General features: G+C 29.0%; 1 protein-coding gene across 5 annotated transcripts in view; it reads right to left on the bottom strand.

The window, feature by feature from the left end:
* Positions 1-1,500: 1,500 nt before the first annotated feature.
* Positions 1,501-20,248, bottom strand: part of Dhc16F (Dynein heavy chain at 16F) — a 185,333-nt gene continuing 166,585 nt past the window's right edge. For 3 of the 5 annotated variants that reach the window (XM_067049735.1, XM_067049734.1, XM_067049736.1), the window contains 11 exons: positions 16,850-17,051; positions 14,016-14,256; positions 13,058-13,267; positions 11,327-11,425; positions 10,634-10,785; positions 8,376-8,546; positions 8,106-8,285; positions 5,421-5,513; positions 4,151-4,351; positions 2,210-2,327; positions 1,501-1,774 (listed from right to left, as the gene is read on the bottom strand). In XM_067049735.1, the coding sequence (XP_066905836.1) occupies positions 1,545-1,774; positions 2,210-2,327; positions 4,151-4,351; positions 5,421-5,513; positions 8,106-8,285; positions 8,376-8,546; positions 10,634-10,785; positions 11,327-11,425; positions 13,058-13,267; positions 14,016-14,256; positions 16,850-17,051 (1,897 nt within the window). In that variant the 3' untranslated portion in view covers positions 1,501-1,544. Of the gene's footprint in view, positions 1,775-2,209; positions 2,328-4,150; positions 4,352-5,420; positions 5,514-8,105; positions 8,286-8,375; positions 8,547-10,633; positions 10,786-11,326; positions 11,426-13,057; positions 13,268-14,015; positions 14,271-16,849; positions 17,052-20,248 lie in introns of those variants that run through there. The other 2 variants (XR_010844016.1, XM_067049737.1) reach the window with 2 other exon arrangements.

Raw genomic sequence — 20,248 nt, 5'->3', positions numbered from 1 at the left:
AGGATAGACAGGTCTTATTGCCAAAATTATTCTTTTCAACTATGACAGTACAAGCCTCAGAATGATTTAAACTGACATCAAACAAACAAAATAGAGAAGAAAAGTGATTGAAGAATTAGTATCCTGGTGGAACGCAACACCATCCAATACTTGAATACTAGAATCTAACCAATCTGTCGAGTTATGTTAGATCTGACTCTAATTGACAATGTGAGGTATTCTATACCAGAAGGACTTTATACAGGTTAGGTAGCTGGTTAAGAGGTGAATGGACAAGATAAGTCTTACAGGTGCTATCCCTCAATCCTCAAAGGATAACAATTCTGCTCTGCAGGGTACTATTCGCATGTTTTCATGATAGGAGAGAAGGTATAGAAAGGAGAAGAGATTCAGAGGAGGCAGAGTGAAATAATATACAACACAAATTTCCGAAAAAAAAATAGCACAGGAATGTATTGATCCACTATTGTACGCTGCCTCGTGAGGAGGAAATTCGCATTGAGAACAGATTATTAGAAACAGAACTACTTCATTTACCAAGCCTGTATACTAAACCATAAACAATCATTTATTTACCGCTTTAGTTCATTTTCATTTTATTTCAAACAATCATAAAAATTATTTTATAATTGCGTAGGAGCGAATGCCTTTGATGAGTAGATTCGACCATGATCGTATTCATTTTAGTGGAGATATTTTTATCAAATTTGGAACAATTATAGTCTGATAATATGTTGAAGTATTAAGTACAATGAGGACCATAGATTAAGAATGAGAGTCAAGAGGCTATGCAAATGATGGCTTTGCCCTGAAGGATGAAACATAAACAGTAAAATTTATAATACTTTTACCACACCCCCAGCCATCATTATCACTGACCCAATTCAGTCATATTAAAAATTTGTTTTCCTCCCACCAATTCAACACATGAGAGGGTGAAAAGTCAAGATGCACAGTAATTATTTTATGAATAACAATATGTTTTTTCTTAGATCTGCCTGGACCTGAATTCAATATCGATAAAATTGTGTGATTATCAATAACTAATTATTAACTATTGGTAATATCACAATTTTTTCAATAGCCATAAGTTTGTCAACCGTAAATTCTGTTCAGGCACAGGTAGATTTCAAAAAACCTCTTATTCACAAAATAATCACTAGAACTCTTTGCCTCATCATCTATTTTTATGCATTAACACATTTGGCTTACTTTGAAAGAAATATTATTGTATCTTCATTGGTATAGCGGAGAGGCATAACTGTTGATAGGAATAAATTCTAAACTCAAAATGAATAGGATAATTTTAAGGTTAGACAACAAAATACTACAAAAAATTAATAATTTATTTATAAAAAACTAAAATTATATTATGTATAATACCACACATTTCTTAACCAATAACATTTTTCTTTATTTTTATTGCCATTGGAGAGAAGTTAGAAAAATGGTACTTATCAGTACAAATTATGAAATTCACAATAGATAACCAAATAAATATTAAATTCAGATAAAATGGTTTATTCAAGCCATACAGCCAAGAATTAATCTGTGATTTGTGTTAAAAGAGCAGTTCCTTTCATAATCCAATAGCTACCATCCTTGTCTGTCGGTAACAATACCGCAATTACAAAATTAGTACTGTGCCCGGTTGTTGACAGAACTCCAGCACGCACTGATGTTTTGTAGAGTGGGCACTCATATCTGTTTATTTTGCTAGGAGGCATTGAGATTGGTAGCAGGGTCAATACTGGTAGTGGAGGGTTCAATTCACCTACAAAAATAAAAGTTTTTTTATGATAAATACAAGTTTCTAACCAACTTCAAAAAAAAACTAGAAGCATCTTTTTTGTATTTTTTTAAATTATTGAAACTGTTATTGATCATAGAGAACTCAAATATAATAGAGAACACACACAATTTTTATTTCTCTCGTAATTTTCATATTACTATATTCTCATATTGTTTTTTATCTTTACTCCTTACTGTACTTACACAATACATTTTCTTCCCATACTGCTTATATACCTACCTACATGATTTGTGTCTAATTATTTTCTTGCTAAACTAAATATTGTATTGATTCATTATCATGACTAATCTATTCACAAAAAAAAATAAAGAAAGAAAGAAACAATACAATATTTATACCAGATTTCACTAATACAGAATTAATATTTAAAATAAAACAAATATCACAATGAATTACCTTGAAATGGATCTGCAAGGAGCATAGATTCTGTATCAAATCTAGCAGCATCCAGAAAAAGACCATGAACATGAATTCCATCACCTGGTTCCGCAATTTGTTTATATGGTTCACTCGTCTGATAAAATAAATAATCTTAATAAGTCATTTTTATGCCATAAACTAAGTATTAAAAACTGTTATGATCAGGTCATACTTGAAAATATCTGAGAAAAATATAGCTCAAATTCCTTGATCAATAAGCAGAATAAAATATAAGCAGGAGTAGAGTTGTTCCGAATAACGAGCATACATAAAACCACCATGTGGTGAGGGAAAAGGTAATAAATTTATAGTGTGGTCATCTGTTCCTCCTCAAAATGATACACATATAAGAAATAGTCAGTTACCTTAATAGTACTATTTCAAAAAAAGTTGGACTGATTGCATATAGAAAAAACTATCCTTAGGAATAGAGGTGGTGATGGTAGAGCAAGTAGGAATAAGGATCTGAAACTACCCAGTTAGGAGCAGTCAGTGTTCGATTCCTATCAAAAATTGATTCTAGGGGGAGCACGTGAATTGAATTTTAGTATTTCAATGCATCAGAGTACACAGCCTTATGAGCTAGAGGATAGCTTCTACTGAACTGTCGGAGAATGGTAAAAACGATAGACAGGTCTTACTGCCAAATTTATTTTTCAACTATGACAGTACAAGCCTCAGAATGAGTTAAACTGACATCAAATCAACAAAATAGAGAAGAAAAGTGATTCAAGAATTGGTATACTGAAAGTATAAATTCTCTAGTAAAAAAACTAAAGTGCTATTAAATACACATGCGTTTTTCTGTGTTCCAAGTTATTCTGGGATTCTTGGAAACAAGAAATTAGATGAAGCTGCAACAGAAGCCAACTCATTATAACATCCACATACATTTCCCCATCAGTTCTGTTTCAAACAATCCAAATTGTGATCTTACATGACCCGCAACAAAATTAGACTATATCAGATTATAACAAACCTAAAATCATTAAGCCAACTGAGTCACTGGGCCTCATCCTCTGGACAAGGTAGAAGAGAGGAGGTGGTTATAATATGCCTCAGAATTAGACACTGTATGTTCACCCATGATCATCTCATAACAAGGAGAGATCCACAATGTCAACTCTGTAAAGGAGCTACTTTAATGATTCACTTCTTTGCAAAGTGTCCCAATACTGAGGGGTCATGGAAAATTATAGTGTTCTTCGACAACTATCCATGGCTAGGGCGAAAATAAGGTGAATATTAATAATATCATAGATTTTATTAAAACCATTAGATTATTTACTCTAATATGAATCTGATTTGTATATTATAAATCATCATTAAATAATTAGAATAAATTATCCAATTATCATAAATTACCAATTAATACCATGTTTACTGAGTAATAATTAACCATAACAATTTTTGGCTAAAGGTTAATGATAACCATCCATATTTTTTTGCTCTTCAATTCAAACAACAACAAATGTGCATGCGTATCAGTGAAATTAGGAAAGGAGGAAAGCAAAGAGAAAAAAATGGATACACTATTAACTAATTAGGAATAGAGAGGACAGAAAAAATGATAAGACTAAGTTTAAATTTATAGTGTCAATTTAGTTCTATAGTTATATGAATCACAGTACTATCATGTCAGTATGTATAAATTAATATGCGATAATGTAATGTTAAGTTGAAGAAACAAAAAAATATAATCTCCTTCTTGGTATGCTTATAAAAGAGAATTTGGTAACAACAATTGGTAACAAAAAATGTTTATTTCTAGCTCTAAAAGATTTATTCCAAACATCAACTAATTTGAAGTTTTTTAAAGTGGTTTTGTACTTGGTGATAGATATACGAGTTTAATAGCATAATAAAATGCCTTTAATGAATACTTATTAATAATAAAAGTTACAATAATTTACTAACATCCTTTCCTGTAGATTGATGATATTGGTAAATTTCTTCTTGAACTAATGTAATATTTTGTACAGTGAAGTCAATTTTTAGCTCATCAATAGGAAAATCATATTTTCGGGAATATGTTTGAAGGACCCCAGTCATAAAACCCTGCGGGAAAAAGAATCCAGAAATCCAGAACGATGATGGTGAACCAGCTGTAACCCACATCTGTAACAAAATTTAAAATAATACTGGAGTGGTTAAAAAAATAATTAGTCACTAAGAAATCCTACTTAACATAAATTTATAATAAAAAAAAGTTTTAATATTATAAGTAAAAAGAAAAAATCTTAAATTAGTTATTATCTCAAAAAGACTGAATTTCCAGTGCCAGTGCACTTTATTTGAGATTTTTTCCCTACATTTTCTTATTAAATGGAAATTAAGCATGCCCAGCAGCATTTCTGATGTGGGCATATATACAAATTAATACCTAATTTTTTTTTTTATGTTTTCAAAGGGAAGAAGACTAGATTCTGTTGACAAGGGGCTGTCAAATAATAAACAATCATTGATAATTTGGTTAGTAATGAAAAAAAAAATGTTGATTGCGCATTACATGATTATGATGTTTGACGATAATTTTTTATCCTTAGACTCAGGAATGATAGTAGATTGATGGGTTTCACGAGGCCTCATTCGCTAACAATATTCATAATGAAACAGTAATTAACTTTTAAATTTGAACCTTTATTTATAACATATGGTAAGGACTAATTCTATGCCTCCTACTCTCATTTTCCTCTTGCAACATTCACCTACAAGGAGTTGGAGGATTTTTCATTTTCTTTGAAGCTTACTCTGTGACTAGAGGTTATCACAGCAGACAATTCATTGGACATGAGAGGAAACTACTCAATTTTGAACACCCCCTGACCAACTTCATATAAGAGATATAACAGTTTCTTATCAAAATAAATCTAAACATTTAATTATTGGACCTCCTCTCCTTGTGAAATGCGTTCTATGCATTCCTAGCATTTTTCTATGCAATATTCCAATTCATTATTCATTCTTTACCAAAAATGTAGGAGTCATATCCCATCAAACCCTTTCATGACATGAAATCTCTATTTTAAGGCAATTCTACTACTCCCAACATGTCCTATGAGTTATGGTGAGTACCTATTATGCTAGTTTATATAAAACTATATTAAGTTTGGTATTAAATAAAATGCATATAATACTAAGTAGTCTAACTCTAATGCGGAACAGTTTGCCAACATAATTTATGTACCTGTATAAAATCTATCCTTAATTCCAAATCTCTAATCCAACTACCAAGAGTTTTCAGAGAAGGGTAAGAACATTTTCCCCATAATTTTGGCACCTAAAACAAATGGTATTATTTATATTAGTCATTAACTTTCAATAAATTTAACTTATCTCAAAATATTTTCAATAAAAGCTAAAAATAATAATAATAATATTCAGTAAAATCTTCAAGTTGTAAATAATTTTTTGGTCAATTTAAATTAGCTAACATTTTCTATTTCATTAAGATGACTACAAAAGTATAATTATTTCATTTTTAAAAATTATTTTCTACATTGGACAAGCACATTGGGAATAATTTGAGCTAAGAGTTGATGGAAAGAAGTCATAAAACAAAACTTAACAAATAATGAAAAATCTCAACAACAAACACGTTTAAAGCCTCAGTTCACGCCGCATTATATTAATTTGTAAATAGTCAGTAAATAAATTTAATTACATTTTTATTTTATTTTGTATTTTGTTAGAAGTTTCTTTTATTTTAAAAGAAAGAGATTTATTCTTGTGTTGTAATGTTTATATGCTGGAATAACGTCTATGCCTAGCAACAATACAACTTTCTGTGAATTAATATTCATAGAGCCTAGCCCCACACTGGCCTTTGTGTGGTTGGTCAGATATCGTCATCAGACCCTGCCTGCATAAACTGTTATTACTAAGCCGCTATAGACATTGGCCCACCAATGTTTGAACAATTGTACTTCAGAGTCATTCAGCAGTATTGTTTTTTATTTATTAATTACTTAAATTTTGTTTATTATTTCATTTGAATTTATTTTATCTTGAAGAACAGTTTTATTTTAATTATTGTTCTTTATTTTATTTCTGAAGGTTTTATTTTTATTTTACTTTATGTTTTCATTTGTTAGCTTAGCAAAATAAATGTTTATAATCTAAACCAACTCGTTTTGTTTTTGTTCTGTTTAAAGCTTTCCTTTAACAGTATTATTTTTTATTTATTAATTTCTTAAATTTTGTTTATTATTTCATTTGAATTTGTTTTATTTTAATTATTGTTCTTTATTTTATTTCTGAAGGTTTTATTTTTATTTTACTTTATGTTTTCATTTGTTAGCTTAGTAAAATAAATGTTTATAATCTAAACCAACTCGTTTTGTTTTTGTTCTGTTTAAAGCTTTCCTTCAGAAAATCGTCAATTTGAGGTGGCTTTAACAGCCTTAAAAAGTTTTCTGAAAATCATACATACAATATATTACCACTTGCACATTATGAAAACTACAGTCAAAACAGTTGTGTTTGTATGGATATCAAGCCACATCAGTATATTGGGCAATGAGATGATAGAAAGGCATCGAGGGCTACTGAAGATGTAGAATGTTTATCTTGTATTGCAGAAATTTTCTGTCCTCTTAGAAACCTTGTGAAAACTAGATGGAAAAGAAATCCATACCAAAGTGCCAGCATCGCTGAACTTTTTAACTATACAACATATTATTGAAGAGTGTCCTAAATACATGCAAGAAATGACCAAGTTCGAGGGTCCAACGTTTCTTGTACCAGTTACTAAGTAACAATCAAAACAACCTCTCCAAAATTATAAAATTCTTACAAACTAGAGGAATTTCCAAATTAATGTAACATTTTTCCTCCATGATTAAATAAACAAAAGAAGTTTTACAACCTATAAATCAAAATAAATAAAAAGTAATAAGTCAATAGGCCACGAAAAAAACTTTTATATTTTCAATTAATTTTGCTATCTAAAGCCATTCTCAAGCCTGTAATTATAATTTTTGTTAATCCATTGATTTATATAATTTAGAATAAATAGGGAATATTTACTTTTAATTATCTATCATTCATTGTTTTCATGGTAAATTATCATTGTCATTTATTGAACTGTATGCAGGAATCAATTATATTTTAAGGAATAACAGTGTTAATTTAAAATTGAAAGGTTAAAACACTGACAACAGAAGATTTATCTAACTGACAAATCTTAATAAAAACAAAGAAGAAAAAAATGATACATGATAGATAATTAAAAATAAAATTAATATAAATAATACCTATTTATTCCAAATTAAAAAGATAGATACATATAAATGATATTATGTTTAAGTACAAATTGAGGTGCTGCATAGTATTTTAAAACCAGCTAAACCTATTTTTCAAATTTTTTAAAATTAAATATTTATTTAATAGTGCTTGTACTATACCATCAGGTGGGATTATATCTTCAAAAATTGAATCAAATGTAATTTAACTAATTTTGGAAACAAACAATCCTTTACATCATACTACTCCAGTACCAAAACAGTTAATTTAATAAATAAAAATATGAAAATGGTTGGCTGGTTTTGGAATGATGTGCCTCAATTGTCAATTTTAATGAATTAAAAAAAATATATTAAAAATTTTTAAATGCATAAAAGATAAAAGAAAATAAGAAATTTTGTTGCTACAAAATTGAACTTGAACAGTCTGAATAGATATGTATATGAATATATACTAAAACTAACAGCAAGCTAGAACTGTTTTGATTAACTTGATTTATTATCATGCAATGAAATAGATTTGGAATTCCAATAAATATTTTATACAAGAATTTTATCATGGATAATTGGATGGAAGAGGTTTGGATGGTTTCCTAAAAAAATTTAAATGTGAAAGAAAAACTACAAACCATATTACTCATAAATGCAGTATATACTTCTTCCAAAGCATCAGACATAACAACAAAACCCTTGATTGCTTTTTTTAAATCATTGATTGAAGAATGCATTGATCTTAGCATTTTGTTAAAGCGATCTACTTCCTGTACCAATACAGTTGTTAAAGATGGTACTCGTCCTTTATTATCTAGCTGAAAAGGTTAAAATAAAGAGCCAAATATCAGTTTTAACAAAGGAGAAGGAAATCTTTAAAAAAAAAAAAAAAGTAGAAAAGTAGTTACCACAGTGTGATTAGGAAACATCTTATCAGTACTTATTTTTGTAGTGATTCTATGAATAATATTATCCGCAAGTTCAAAAACTATGTCATCACTAGACTGTCCTTCAACACCTGCGGACTGTTTGATTTGCACTTGCATGACAGTATTTAAAATATGACCTGTTTCCTTGGTCTAAAATATAAATAAATGAGATAGGTAATTTAGTAACTGGGTAAAATAATAAGAGATGAAATATCTTATAATATATAAATATAAAAATATCCAATGATAAATTATAAAAGTTATAATCTTGGCACAGCTGACTTAAAAAACTTTAAAAGTTTTGATAACAAGACCTTAGACATTTTAGTTATTATCACATCCAATAAAGAAATAGTACAAATTATCTACCATGAGCAAAATGCTCACTAGGACACCTCTTAGGGGACAAAAAGAAGCAAACTTCTGCTGGGTTAACCATTGGTTATACTAGGTGATATGGTCAGCAAACAAACTTAACCTTCAAATTTTTCTCAGAATCCATCTAACGTCACTATACCACCTACATAATATAAGCTGAGTGAGCCAGAGCGTTTTGCTTTTGGAGTTAAGTGTCCAGTACCTGACCCCAATGAGTTACTCCACTGATCAAACCAGTTTATGTTTGAATTTATCAAACATAAAATTGAGTACAATATGCACAACACAAAAAATTTTTTGTTTATGCTCTACCTGGACATTTCTGGCATATGAGGTGCTTGCCCCTACTACCACACCAACATCGAGGACATGCTGACCATGAGACCCCAAGCTTGTTCTTGTATCATATTATCACACCAGTCTCTTACATTAAATAAATGGATGATCAATCTCAATAATGTTTAATAGAAAATTTTATATTTTTAGGTAAAAAGATATTTAGGATTTTACCGCATTCTGTTATTTCCATTGTTTTTTAAAATTAATTATTAGTATCACTTAAAACATTTTTGCAAATCATGATTAGGCATTGTCCTACTTAGTGCTGCAATGAATAAATTAGTACTAATCACTGAAATATGTTTTTTATTGCTCTTCATTAGCTATTACGTTATTATTTTTTCTAAAATCTTTAACTTTATAAAATTATACAATACTTATTTCTGGAACTTTGTTTTAACCTAGAAAAATATAGCTTCTTTAGTTAATTAATTAACAAATTCTTTCATAGTTTATATTTATCCATTTTTTATTAAAACTAATACTAAAAACTGTTGAATTATTTAAAATTAAAGGTACTTTAGGAGAAGCCTTTTTAAAAATTCTGTATTTAAGAACTTTCCAGACCATTTCATTTAGGATAAGCACAAACTTATAACAAATACCACTTAATTTTAGTTCAATATAACAAGTTTAATTAAAATCAAGAAGAGCCAAGAAAATTAATAACATAAAGTTGGACCTTCTTATGTTGTGTATAATTCAAGTACTCTCAGGGTTTCATTGTTGGGAGATATTACACGAATTAATTATAATTTTCTGGTACAGCAACGGTATGAAATGAATCAATATAGTAAACAAAGTGAAAATAAATCTCTATTCTTGAAATAGTTATAAAACAATTGGTTTTACACAACGGATTGGTTGTCAGTATTTAAATTAATTTTGACTATTTATTGAAATGGGGTAGCATGAATAATAGAAGATATTGTCGGTTACTTAGTGGCTAATTTTTATGATGTTCTATTGAGGTTTTGATGGAACTTGAAAACTGGTCTCTCTCTTGTGCATTCTTCTCTAATCCTGCCACTGTCTCTCTTGCCTGAATTTGGAGAAGACCAATTCACTCATAGTTTGTTGTTGAATAGTAGAAGAAATGGTGTTGCTTTAATGAGAATGGGCTCACTCTTCAACCTCTACAAGCCAATATGGCTATAGACTATACTCCTTCATATGTTTGTCACTAGAGGGCAGCATCTAGAAGTCTCATTCAAAATGCTTGAGGGGGCTTACTCAAACAAGTTGGTTTTAGCAAAAAAGTTGCTGTAATATTTCATGCACATACCTACCTTAAATATGAGTTTCTAACATTTCTTTTTTGAGCAAGATTTATTAGATACACTCCCACAGACATGTTTATTTGGATGAGGGGACTAAAAAATTAGTATTTCCATACAAAAGCTCGGATTCAAAATTTTTATCAATTGTAATACTTCTTTATATATATTGCATGAATAAACATATTATGTAAATAAATAAAAGAAAAAAAAGAAAAGATAGTTTTAAATTATGGTACCAACCTGAAATGCTATATTCGCATTCTCATGCATTCCAAATATTTCAGGTTCCTCAATCAATGGTAAATTTTCGATAAAATCTTTATAAGTTAACAAAATAAATATCTTGTCACCTTCAGGACAATAGTATGTTCCTGATTCTGAATATTTATAATCTAAAAGAAATTATAATTATAAAAAAATAATAAATTGCAGAGAAAGCTCTAGTGTGCAACTATGGTTGTACAATAAGGGTTGACTTATAACTAAAACTCCAAAAAAAAAGAAAAAAACAAAAGGTCTGTAAGTGTTGTTTGAATGCAAAGTCAATTTTTACACTTTTATGACATCTCTTCCGTAACCTCCTACCTTTGTCAAATAATTAACAACCCCATAGCCTTTCTACATTTATAATTTTTTAACATTCATTCTACTGCTGACATAACTTTCCATTAATTTTCTTGTCTTGATCGCTTCACCATCCTCTGGAATTCTCTCTCTGTCAAAATCTATCATGGTTGTTTAGATTTAAAATCTGCTTTTTATAAACCTCACAATGCATACAAGTGAATTTTTGTTCAGATAAGAATTTAGAGGATACGAGATTATAATTTTACAATCATATACCATTAAAATGTTTTCAAAATTAAATAAGATTATTAGCATTTAACAATATTATTATCATTAGTTAATGACAATGATTATTTAATTACTTACTGGGTTCAAAAATTATCGGAGAGAAAAATGTCTTAAGGATGGTCTTCAGAGTTCTTTGATCCCAAAAATCTGTTACCCTTCCTCCATATGTTATTTCACCTACAAAATAAGAGATGTTTATAACACAACAGTTATCCAAAAAATGATTAATAACATCACTAAGTACATTATTATTTTTATCCTCTATTTCAGTTAAAAAATAAAAACTAGTATTGAGGAGAGTGATCTAGTAAAAAAAAAAAAAGAAAGAAATCTCTGATCCTTTTTCAAATAGTTTAATTTGAATAAATCACAAATGTTTAAAGGAAAAAAACATATAAATTTAAATTCAATAAAAAAAAAAATTAAAAAGTTTTAATTTTGAAATGAATACCAAAAATGTAATTCTATGAAAAAATGGAAAACTCGATGTGAACTATTAAAGTATCACTAACTATTGATTTTTCATTACATTTTTTATGAAATTTTGCTTTTAAAAAAACTGTTTCTTGGAAACAATTGAAAGTAAGTAAACAGCTCTACTAGGGTTTTATTAATTTACTCTACTTTAAATGATGTTCCATTAAGTTTTCTAGGGTTGTAAGTTGTTTCACAGAAAAGGAGCTCCAAATAAAAAAAAAAATTTTTTTTGTTTAAATAAATAAAATTTTATTCATTTTAAAAATTTAATGCATTGTCTCAAAACATTTTTTATTCCTTTATAAGTCTGACATTTCGGCCATCCTTAAGAACAATCTTAACACAATTTTAGAACCAAATCATTTAAAAAACAACTTCTTGCAGGCTATTCCGCCCAGGTCATTTAGATTGTTGTGATAAATTTTAACAAAGAAGGTTGACTGTGATAAATAATTTTAATTTAATGTGAACAATTGACTAATTAGGGTAATTTGTGGACTGATATAAATGACCTGGGCAGAATAGTCTGCATAAAGTTGTTTTATAAATTATTTGGTTCTAAAATTGTATTGGACTGCCCATAGCTCAGTAGTTAAGAAACAGTCTTACCAATTTGATGTCTATTGGCGGTGCCGGTTTGAATCCGGCCTGGGGCATTGACTGTTTTTATTGAGTGGCGGTCCCACGAAATGAAAAACTTTGACCGCCAACCATGGTTAGGCAATATAGGACTCCAATAAAAAAAAACTAAAATTGTATTATGATTGTCCTTGAGGATGGGCAAATTGACCGAAACATCAGACTTATAAAGGAATAAAAAAATTTTTGATTTTAAAATGGATAAAATTTTATTTATTTAAACAATATTAACCAGTCTCAACAAAGTGATAAAATTACAAATTATTTTTTTTTTTAACATTTTGAAACAGCCACCATTTTTTTATTCTCCCTACTTGTACTTGGCAGACTCATAAATTTTGAATAGTAATTATACCTATGTAGTATTCATTAAAATAATCATAAATTGGGAAGAAATAACTGACTTTTTCCTACTCTTGAGGTCCTGTACTATAAAGGTGTTATTGAGCATGTTGGTGGTGAATATGCCATAAATGAGCGAGTCAGCAAATTTATTTCAGTTATCATGAAATCGTTTATAGTGGGTATGAGTTTAACGGTTGGTATTTGAAGATCTATATCTAAAGTAATGTTGATAATACACCATGGAGCTTTGGTGAAAGCTTTTGACTGAAAAATTAGAAGTACTCACTATATACATAAGATGTAAATAACTAATTTATAGTTAAAACTAAATAAAAAAAAAAAAAAAACCTGTAATATACTGTAAAGCTGCCCAAGGTACACGACCATTAGTTTCTTTTGGACTAAATAAATTGAGATTTAACAAAGCACATTCACGATCACTATCACTGAATTCGTACATTATATTCCATCCTAATGGACCGAACTTTTTCCTTTCAAGAATAACAGCATGGAAGAAACAGATTCCAAATATCATTTTTCTCCATTTCGGTCCCAAAGCTGTAAAATAAATATTGAAGTCAAAATAAAAATTAAAGAAACAGTACATAAATATGTAATTTTTATTTGGTCTACTATATAAGATAGTATAAATAGCACTATAGTGATTTGTAAACAAAAAATTGAGAATACATCTAATACAAATTTTTTATAGCCACAAAATGTTGTCATTTCGATTTTATATTTCTATAAAAAAAAAAGTAATACTTTTTTTGTAGGAGTCATGTTATAACACATGGATGTTTTTTAAATTACAGTCTGATGTTACTAAAACCTACATCAGAAGAAAAACAAAATGTGATTTTTCAGTTAAGAATTGTTACCGTCATTTAGCAAATGGTTTTGGTACACTATATTTTCATAAGGCTAAAATAACAATAATAAATATCAACAAAAGATTTCAAATGAAAGAAATAAATCTTCATCTGATGAAGGAGATGGTTAGGGCTGTGGCCAATAAGAACAAAATTAATTTTCAACTATTTATTGATTGCCAGCGTTTCGACCCACAAAGTAGGGTCTTCATCAGAGCTGTTGCGATGGATGCAAATGTACAACAATAGACAAAGGAACTTTGAATTTAAGTAATTTCTATTGTTGCCTGCTCTTACGGAAACCTTTTGTCTGGCTGAAGCCTTTATCTATTCTATCAATTACAAACCTTCATCAGTAATCACAAGCTAGGAAAGAATAAAAATCAAACAATTAGACAAATAAAATCAAATTGGTCTGCAAATATTCTACTTACGATGGTCATTAAAAAAGTCTTCATGAATTTCCGTAAATGCCCTTTTCAAATTAGCTCTAATACCTTTTGGTGGTTCATTGGTCACTTTTACAGAATTTTGTAAAACTGATACAGGAAAAGATTTTGAAGGCATTGAGCTTAAGAATAGTCTAAAGTCATTATTGACTTCTAACGGATTGTCTTGAATTTCCAAAATAATTTTTTCCATTGAAAGCATCCACGAAGAAGCCAAATGACAATTCTGTAACATCAAAACTGTAAATATTTGATCATTGATGTGTATTTTGAAAATTAAATTAAATTTAAGTAATAAGTATACTTCAAAAAACAACATTTTTCTTTCAGTAAGCTTTAAAAAGATCCTCACCTTGAGAAAGAAGCCACTCCATCCAATGAGGCATTATACATAATTGGGAACTACAGACTTTAGTGTGTCAAAAGGTTTAAATATTTAGGATCAATGATTAACGATTCCTTGGACAAAGAAAAAGAAATAAAATCTAGGATAATTGTAGAAAATCTTAATGCAGTTTATATAAACTTTTCAGAAGGAGGTTACTCAATCGCATGACCAAGCTCAGATTTTATAAAACCCTCACCCGAGATGTCTTGATGCATGCATCATTTTATAATATTTATTCAAGAGAATTTAAACAATCTCCCACAAATTAAGGGTATTAAGTATTAGTGTTCAAACATTCATTCATACAATACATACAGAAATTGAAGAAAAAAGAAAAAAAAACAGAAAAAAGGGGAAAAAAATGTTAATGATAACTAGGGATAGGATTTTTATGTTTTCACATATTTTTACCTGACCATGGTATCTGCGATTCTTTATTAACTAAAGATGTTTCAAGACATTTCTGGGCAAAAGAAGCCATTTATATTTTACATATTTTTAAATATTTGGCCTTTTTTACATATTTTGTTGTAAATCACATATTTTCTGAAATATTTGTTATTTTTAACATATTTTTAAGTATTCTGTCCTGAATAACATATTTCCTTAATTATATATTCAATTTTAAATACATTTTTCGCAGCAACTACATAAAATTCAAGAGAACACAAGATACTTAAAGATAAAATTTATCATTTATCATAAATAGTGCATACAAATTCTATGTCTTCATCTTTGAACACAAATTAAATGCAGTGGTAATAATAAATTTTCACACATAATTACATCGAGAATTCCTCAGAATCAATTAAAAAGGGCAAGGGTCTTATTCCTGTGGCATTTTCCTAGAATTTGTTTGTTTACTCTTCAATCCATTTCTCTGTTTCTTTCTTTCCTCCTTTTAGGATATAAAATCATTGAGTCCATTGGAGCCATTCTCCTCGGAACAAATGATGACACAGCCGCCCAGGTGATGCAGAATACCGAACTAAATGCAATGGAAATAGCTTCATTTAAGTATGCCCCTATAACATAAGTAGATGTTCAAAGATCTTTTAGCCGGTACAAGTCCATTCTGCAGTCAAACCGACGAAGATTTTTATTTGAAAATTTAAAAATGCATTTAATCAGCAATAATTTTGTAACCGATCCTGCTGAATAATTGATTTCTTCTAAAGCTTTAAATATTTTTCTAAAGCTTAGTTTGCTTTTTAATAAGGATTATTCTTAATTTCCATTTATAATTTGTTTATATTTCATTATGAGTAATTATTAATTAATTAGTTTAATTACAATTACTAATCAATGTCTTGATATTGAACAGCTATGTTTTCTCTAAGTTCATTTTTTTTGTACATATTTTAACATAATTTCTTTATATTATTCATATAATATATAATAAATACATATTTATGTAACTTTTTTAAGTTATAAAGTTACTAATTAATTAGTAATTTATATTGTTGAATAAAACAAAATTTATGAATACATAATATTTACATATTTTTGTAAATACAAATATTTGATATAAATACAAATATTTGACAGTTTATTAGCACATATTTCAGATTTTTTAGCACATAAAAATCCTATCCCTAATGATAACAATAGAACTCACTGAATTAAAAGGAATAAAATTAAATTTAAATTAAAAATAATAAAGAAATATATAAATAAAAGAAAATACTATCATGATTTGTATAAATAAAAATATGAATCTATATTAAAAATATAAAATACAACTGATCAAATAATAAAAGTAAAAAAATAAATAATTTATGTACAACACAAAGAAAATTAAATTTAAATAACAATAAAATAAATACACATTCATACCAATACACAATATTTACATTGTGCCTGGGGAACTATGAGCCAAGCCATGCTACCCTAAAACCCTGGACATTGTGTAAAGTATCAAGCTGAGCATATTTACAGGTCTGAAAGAAAAGTTGGAAGACATATTTATGTACCTATAGAAGAGAATGGTTTGTTTCAACTCATAAAAGAAATGAGCTATAAAGATATGTGATTCCCAATCCCTAAGAGTGCTAAGAATGAGATGGCAGAGCCACAAAACCATTATGAGTGAGGGATGGACAGTCAGAAGATTGTATTATGGGAACCCCAATGGAATAAGGCCTCGTGAAAGACAGCAGGAAAGATGAAAGGATAGCGTCTCCAAGGTTCTGAAGAGAACAGGATTCATCATCAAACCAGTTATCAACAGGGAGAACTGGGGAAGAGCAGTTGAGCTGGCTAAGGAAGTGCTTCATAGTGTTTCCTGCCCCAATAAGGAATAAAACTTTTAAAAAGTTGATCAGGTGGGAACTAAATCCAAATGCTTCAAATTAGACCCACTGAGACTCTCCCAGTTAGTTTGTTTATCACTTCTATATAATGAGATTAGTAGTATGTTGAGTCAAATTACCTGTAGAAATATCCAGTCACCACGACGTTTTCCTCTTTCTATCATTTTGTGCGCAATTGGTCCCTGCCCTTGACCAAGAGATATAGAATTGATCCTCTCCTTGTTACCGGTTTCAGTTGCAAATCTCAAGAAAGCACCCACAGGATCAGACCCAGTACTTAAAACAAATACTAGAGGAGTGATGTTACTCGTGTCAGCAAATCTGTAGAAAATAATCCTTATATCATCATAATTATAAATAATCATTAATATAAAAAAATTAACCCATTTGCATCAAACAGAAAAGAGAAACATTCGCTCTTATCACCAAAATGTTTTTTTCATTGTATCTAAATGAAAATGCTTCAAAATATGAGAAATAAAAGCAATAATGCAATAATAAAGAATTTTTACTTCATTTTACATTAACAATAATAAGAGGAATGGGGTCTAATTATTTTGCGAAACATGATAATATTTAAAATGGTCAAGGCATAATGCCACATGGCAATTATCACATTGATAAAATGTATCTTTCCTATTTTTTTTTCTGAAACAAACTACACAGCATCTGCAAGCTTTCTTTGATGAAGTCGTTTCAATAAGGATTGGAAAATGCTGATCTTTGTGGTAATGATGGACATAGTGTAAATGTTCTTTTTTTTTTTTTTTGGTGTATTTATATTTTCAAGTATTTCTTCAGCTAATTTTTGCTTTAAATGTGAAATGCTCTGCACTTATAAATTGTTTTGAAAACAAAATAACTATTCAAAAGAATCATGTTAAGACAGTAAAAAAAAATCCTTTCTATACACCTTCTGATAACGTCGCTTAGTGTGAAATTTACTGAGAAGTTGATCACCTCTGTTAACTACACTAATGTTTTTATTATAGTTTAAAACAACTGTTGGCTACATAATATTTTCTTTAGTTTTGTAGTTTTATTTCCTCATAACAGCAAACCCAAGGTTATGCACAGTTAATAACATGTTGACTTTTTTGTCTTTCTACTTTATTAAGGAAATATTTTTACATTGTAGTATAATAGTTGCTTCACCACATTTTTTTTCCCTCCTACTCAAAATCTCTCTCATTTTGATTACTATTGCTACTATCAGAAGACATCGCAATAAAACATCTACATTTTCTAGGTCTATTTACCTCTTCACTGCTGTCGGAAACATAGCTGTTATGTGCCTACACTACTTTTTTACCTGATATAATACCAGTACAAATCTATCCTGTGCAGAATTATTCTTAAGAAGAATTTCTCAATAATAAACAGATGATCAAAAGACAAACAGTAATATATTATTCATCTGATAATTCAGGAAAAAGTAGCTGATCAAATAGCTCGACCCATTCAAATACCCATCATGAATGCATTAAATTATGTAGCACTTCCCTAACACACAGTTGTCACAAAATTATATAAATACAATAACAGTTCAAGATTAATAGTTATTTTTTATATATAAATGATTTTTAGTATGTTTTATGTTATGTATCTTTACAGTATTGTTTATTTGAAGTATTAAACCTAAAAGCAAGCTAACCAATTTTCACCAGTAAAATATTTAGTCACGATATTGTTCAAAGCCAAGATGGCGGGGCATGTCCTTCCAAAAGTCCGTTGAATTGCGGCCATATTGAGCAGATCCAAATATTTTAAAAACTTTATTTAACTTCTCATCATAATTGTAGTTACGGTAAATTTAAGAAAAAATAAAAGTTAAGAATAAGTATTAAAGAAAATTATTCATAAAGGAAATCATAAGAAAAAATTGAAAACCATAGTGTTACAATCGATGTTGAGAACGAACACCTATAAAAGGGGAAGTATGAAAGCTTAGTTTTTGGATCACTTGTGTTTTAGGTGCCGAGGAGAGGACACATCTTGGATGCAAGAGATCCTGAACATCCTTGGTCTCTATCAGTGGGAGATATCTTGAAAAAGAAGACAAACAAGGAAAATCAAGAAGAATAAGATACTTCTTTGTTTGGATCGCCAAGAGTTTGTTTGTGTGTTGAAAACTGTTAGAGGATAAGAGGCTTTGTTTAATCAATGTTTGTTTGCTGAAAGATTGTTTACAGTCAGTGTTTATTTGTGAGATAGAAGACAAAGAAATTTCAATCACCAAAAGAAGATTGTATAAATTGGTTAGTGTTGCTCAACATATAATTAAGTATAATTGTAAAAGTGTTATTAAAGTTAAGTATTCTGATTGCCTAGAAACCCGCCCTGAGATTAAGAGTCTAAAATGTTATAAAATTTAAATATAATTCTACTATCTATTTAATATTTTCATTTGAACCCAAGCTATACCTAAGATATGAGAATTAAGTTAAAAACTATCAATTTTCCTTTTTTCCTATCGATTTTCGCACAACAGTAATGGATTTTTCCAAATGATTTACTTTCTGAATATTATTCATTAGCACTATTTCTTGATTTCTATTTTTCCTTTAATTTTCTATATTTTCAATTATGAGGGGACAAGTTAAAATAGTTTTTATGATATTTGAATCTGCTCATTGTGGCCTTGATTCAATGTACCGCCATCTTGGTTTTGTTGTTGTATCACAAAGTTATTATAAACGATGTTTACATGTAACCTCAAGGCAGGTTTTGTTTTTGGAGGGACAGTCGTTGTGTGAGGAGAGGAGAGAAAACATGTCTTGAGGATTAGGTCCTCATCAATTTCTGTCCAGCAAGAAGAGGAAGCCATTTTGGACGCCAGAAAAAAAAAAAAAGAAGACACCAGGAATCAACGAAAGAAGATCGTGAACTTGGTTAGTTTTGATATAACTAAATTAGAATACATTGTAAAATAGATATTAATTAATTTAAGTTAATAGTTAAAGTGTTTGTATTCTGATTGCTAGTAACCCGCCCTGAGATATAGAGTCTCTCTTTTTATATAATAAAATTAAGAGTCTTTCTTTTTGTATAATAAAATTATATTATCTAATTGATATCAAAGTTTTTAATTAGAACCCAAAGTATATCTCTTATATTTGAAAAAAATTATAAAAAGAATCAAAATTCTATTTTATTTTATTTTTAATATTTTAAAATTATTACATTTTGTCGCCCAACAGGTGTGGCCTGATTCTTTACAGGTCATGGCAATCAGAACACAGCTTTTAAAAGAGTTAAATTTGAATTAGTTGTTGTTATAACTTAAGTAGTAAATGATGGAGGATAAAGTAGAGGTAACTGGGGGTAGGAATCCTAAAGATGTGATTCTTGTAAACAGTGTCCATGAAAATAAATTAGTGGGAGCAAATTAAAGGGTGGATAATAATGATAATTTTGATGATAAAGACTTGTTTCAACAATTAATGATGTTTATAACCAATGTGAAAGATGAGTTAAAGGGTGATATAAAGAAAATGAGTGATGATTTAAGGGGTACT

The sequence above is a fragment of the Halyomorpha halys genome, unplaced genomic scaffold (genome assembly GCF_000696795.3).
Source record: "Halyomorpha halys isolate HHAL.00 unplaced genomic scaffold, Hhal_1.1 Scaffold487.1, whole genome shotgun sequence".
NCBI lineage: Eukaryota > Metazoa > Arthropoda > Insecta > Hemiptera > Pentatomidae > Halyomorpha > Halyomorpha halys.
Note: the sequence above shows the minus strand (reverse complement) of the source record. Positions and strands in the feature narration are given on the sequence as shown.